The sequence below is a fragment of the Branchiostoma floridae genome, chromosome 1 (genome assembly GCF_000003815.2).
Source record: "Branchiostoma floridae strain S238N-H82 chromosome 1, Bfl_VNyyK, whole genome shotgun sequence".
Lineage (NCBI taxonomy): Eukaryota > Metazoa > Chordata > Leptocardii > Amphioxiformes > Branchiostomatidae > Branchiostoma > Branchiostoma floridae.
This window is the reverse complement of record NC_049979.1, coordinates 19,474,859-19,477,299: the sequence shown is the minus strand read 5'-3', so window position 1 is coordinate 19,477,299 and position 2,441 is coordinate 19,474,859. Positions and strand designations below refer to the sequence as shown.

Here is a 2,441-nt window from a genome sequence, read left to right as displayed (position 1 = left end):
AGTAGCAAGATCAATGCTTGTAGATTGGTACACAACGGATCTCTTAGAGTACCATCAAAAAGTGCCCTTATCATACATATCATGACTTGTCAGTATGTACCGTGCGTCATCAGATGTTTTCTATTGGTTTCTACGAAATATCAACAAACTACTGGCATATGATTGAAGGTAGCATACAGTCGATTATTGTAAACATGTATTGTCCTTTAAATCTGCTTTTAGTACAAAACAAGTTGATAACAAAGCTATGTAATATATGGTACAGATTAGAATCCAATTATACGGTTTTGCATTACATCAAGGCACCTTAATCGTCATTTTCTTTATTTACGTGGATTATCATCTCGCCTGTCTACAGAATGTATACGACTGTTTTCGTCATATTCTGGATGGTTTAAGCCATTCAAATTTCCTTATTGTAATATTATAATCTATGGATTTACACATTTCATTCCATCTGTTAGCTCTACTCTAGATCGTGATATACATTCAACAGCTGTGTGACGTAGATGCCCTGACGTTATGTACAATATTATCATCGATGTGTTGACGATGAAAATATGACGAGATTAAGCTATTGTCAATTGTGTAATAATGCTACACTTGTCACAGTAATGAATTATTTGATGAAGTGCTGTTAAAACACTAATATCCCCTTTCCACTAGGACGGCGCTCTCGCCGCGCTCTCTCTGCGACCTAAGATTTGACAGATCGCCCAACCAATTGTACAGAAAAGACACGAATCTCTTTACACTTTGTGTATTTTGTTCTCAGTCATACGTGTACGTTTTGTATGATATACCTAGTATGAAAGCCAAGGCTACACATATCCTATTTAGGTCGCATTGAGAGCGCAGCGCGATCGCCGTCTAGTGGAAAGGGGCCTTACTAATCATGTGGAAGTTTTACCTCGTTTATCAATGTAACGTTATAATAACAATAGTAACGATAATCATCACTTGACTATACTAACGTTAGATGTCAGCCCTGCAATATTTACTGCCATATCGTACATCACTTGTCATCTTACAATTTCAATTTCCACCGTAGTGTTGTACATTTTCTGTACTATCGTTTCGTCGATGTCCAAATCTCACGATGGACACTAGTGTAATATGTCAGGCGCAACCTTTGACTTCCTTCTCTTATGGCCATAACTAAGGCTGGTCCACGCTTCGGGCAGTTGGTTGTCTACTGACGCCTCGTCTTTGGTGTTTGGGGACCCCACGTAAACCCTCTCCGCGATGTTGTCGAAGCTGGTGCTGTGGTTCAAAGAAATGCTGCTTGTTGTGGTGTCCATCGTGGTGCTGAGGCTTCCCATTGTGTCTGTGAAGTCGCCCAGCCAAATCTGTGCCAGTGAAAAGATCATTTCGAAAGTGTTAAGGGGCTTCAGAATTTCACCTGTGACATGTGAATAAAGAATGGCTAGTCGTATTTCTGTGATTGGTCGAAGCAGCATTTAAATTTAAGTCCCATTTCTTACAAAGCGTATTGCTACGTTTTCCCTACGTACATGTCAGTCTGTGTTTCTGACCTCAAAGCAGTTTTGCTAGCCCCAAAGCCATATGAGTAACCGCAAATCATCAGTGTGAAAGAGATGAAGTTTGTTATCTACAAAGTATCCAAACGGTTCAATAACTACTAAAATTCCTCCACATTTTCCCTAGAAGTCGAGACCATTGTCTCTGTCTCCTTACCCCTTGTTGACTAGGCGACCGCGCATCTTTCTTTGGTCCTTTCCGTCCTTTCTGCTTCTTCTGACAGCATGTACATCTGCCAAAGCAGCGCTTGATTTCGTTCTGTACCTAGTAGTTTTGAACAATGAAGTCATGTTAAAAACAAGTGTAGCACCAAACAAGGCGTGTAAGAACTTGATATTAATATTAATGCTTTCTGGATGAGGTAAGATCATAGAATGTATGCCACTGTTTGGCACGTGGAAAACTTCCACATTACATATTTACTTAAACATAAGGTAAGGTACCTACCTGCTCATTCAGCAGGCAGTGAAATATGAAAATGAAGAGACCCTAAAATTACAGAAATAGGATTGTTATACATTTTTTTTTGCACACGATGTTCAAATTTCCAATAAAAAGCATAGAATAGAAATAGAAATTCAAAAGAAGCTTAGAAACGAGCTTTAGACCTCGCTGTGGACAAGAATTTACTGCATTCTATGTTAAGAGCTACCGTAGGTCAACAAAAAATGACAACTTCATCATAAACACATACTTGGAAGGAGTTGCTGATGGTGAAGAAGTATGCAAACACTATGGTCTCCCTGCTGACGTATAGCACACCGAACATCCATGTGATACCCAAAATACACACCAAGGCAAAGGACACTCGGACCCAGGACCTTAAAAATGGCACTCAAAGTTACGATTATGCAACGTATAGTGCAAATATGTAATAATGATGATATTATGAAAAGCAG

General features: G+C 39.3%; 1 protein-coding gene across 1 annotated transcript; it reads right to left on the bottom strand.

Annotated features, from left to right (window-relative positions):
• Positions 1–475: 475 nt before the first annotated feature.
• On the bottom strand, positions 476–2,357 carry LOC118428120 (latrophilin-like protein 1). Its single transcript, XM_035838101.1, has 4 exons — positions 2,237–2,357; positions 1,990–2,031; positions 1,699–1,806; positions 476–1,349 (listed from the first exon to the last, which is right to left on the bottom strand). Exons 1-4 carry the CDS (start codon positions 2,309–2,311, stop codon positions 1,107–1,109), a joined length of 468 nt encoding a protein of 155 aa, XP_035693994.1. The 5' UTR covers positions 2,312–2,357; the 3' UTR covers positions 476–1,106.
• Positions 2,358–2,441: the final 84 nt, after the last annotated feature.

Bases quoted from the DNA above. Each gene is read 5' to 3' on its own strand.
- LOC118428120 (XM_035838101.1), bottom strand. From the start codon at position 2,311: ATGTTCGGTGTGCTATACGTCAGCAGGGAGACCATAGTGTTTGCATAC. The intron at 2,032-2,236 runs GTATGTGTTTAT...CTGTAATTTTAG, and splicing joins CCATCAGCAACTCCTTCCAA to GGTCTCTTCATTTTCATATT. The intron at 1,350-1,698 runs GTAAGGAGACAG...TCACTGGCACAG, and splicing joins GGTCGCCTAGTCAACAAGGG to ATTTGGCTGGGCGACTTCAC.